Source organism: Cucurbita maxima, unplaced genomic scaffold, assembly GCF_002738345.1.
Source record: "Cucurbita maxima cultivar Rimu unplaced genomic scaffold, Cmax_1.0 Cma_Scf04447, whole genome shotgun sequence".
Taxonomy (NCBI): domain Eukaryota; kingdom Viridiplantae; phylum Streptophyta; class Magnoliopsida; order Cucurbitales; family Cucurbitaceae; genus Cucurbita; species Cucurbita maxima.
In genome coordinates, this window is record NW_019276463.1 from 1 (window position 1) to 1299 (window position 1299).

At 35.0% G+C, this 1299-nt stretch overlaps 1 protein-coding gene across 1 annotated transcript; it reads left to right on the plus strand.

The window, feature by feature from the left end:
• Positions 1–178: 178 nt before the first annotated feature.
• LOC111475996 (expansin-B15-like) lies at positions 179–523 on the plus strand (the record flags this gene model as incomplete). The annotated part of the gene is made up of 1 exon (XM_023119972.1): positions 179–523. A coding segment is annotated over one exon (345 nt), but the record flags the coding sequence as incomplete, so codon positions are not given.
• Between the last annotated feature and the right edge of the window lie 776 nt (positions 524–1299).

Sequence of the window (1299 nt, forward strand, 5' to 3'; positions counted from 1 at the left end):
CACAACACAACAATGGAGATATATTCCTTCCTTGTAAATTATTTCTTGGGATTGCTGAACACAACTCTCTATGAGAAATACTCACATTTTTTTATTTAAACCAATCGAGAAAAGATTACAAGACACTCTATAGAATACTGTTAGACAAGCACATTGAGTCACTGTGAATATGCTTTAGACAAGTACAACTGTGACATCGACATACAGGGTGGAATGCAAATATGGTGGAACGTCGATCCAGTTCGTGGTGGATGCAGGGTCGAACCCAAACTATTTTGCAGCTTTGATCGAATACCAAAATGGAGATGGAGTTCTTGGTTCAGTGGAGTTGAAACAAGCGCAGGGCTCGGGTTCATGGATTCCCATGAAGCAGTCATGGGGTGCAGTTTGGAAGCTGGACTATGGCTCCGCCCTTAAGGCTCCCTTCTCTTTCAGGCTCACTGCCCTGGAATCCAGGAAAGCCGTGGTGGCTAACAACGTGATTCCGGCAGGGTGGCAGCCGGGGAAGACTTATAGATCAGTGGTCNTAAACTTTATATTTATATAATATATTCCCATTTGGGTTATTGACCTTATAATACACCTTTGGGTTATATTACTAACACCAACAGACATCGAAATTTTAAATAATTATAATTGATGTTTACTAAAATTGCATGTCTCTATTATAGTAATGTCCCACAATTCCACACAACAATAAATTCTCCCTCCTTATCTTGACTCAAAATCCAACAACAAATCCTCTATTCTGTGTAAAAGTTATTGGACATGATCCTATTTCAGATTTACGATAGATTTATTTGGAGAGAACAAGGAATTTAACTACGGATGTACCGGATTTCTTACCTTTTATCTAATTTTGTTGCAATTGTTTCCTATTGATTTAGAAATTAAATGTCAATAGGAGTTTCACGAAATCACTTTAGATTAGCGGACAAACAATCGATTAAAAATTGGCCCACAATATCTCGAGTTAAACTGTTTAAAAAAAAAAAAGGAAATATAGGGGAGAAAAAAAATCTTTATTATTTTATATGTAATTTAAGTGTTATGGATGGTATGAAAAACCAATGTTAATAATGTAATTTTGAATAGTATATGGTTGATATATAAGATGATCGTGTTTATAGTATATGAATAAGGTTGTGTGTTTTATCCTGGTAACACTATTAATACGACCCACCTTGTAATTGTTACAAATGATTTGATTCAAATCGTTCATGTGGAGACATGTAAGTGGGGTATCTTATACAATGAGTTTATATAAGACTTGACCAAAAAATATTTAATATCTCTTTA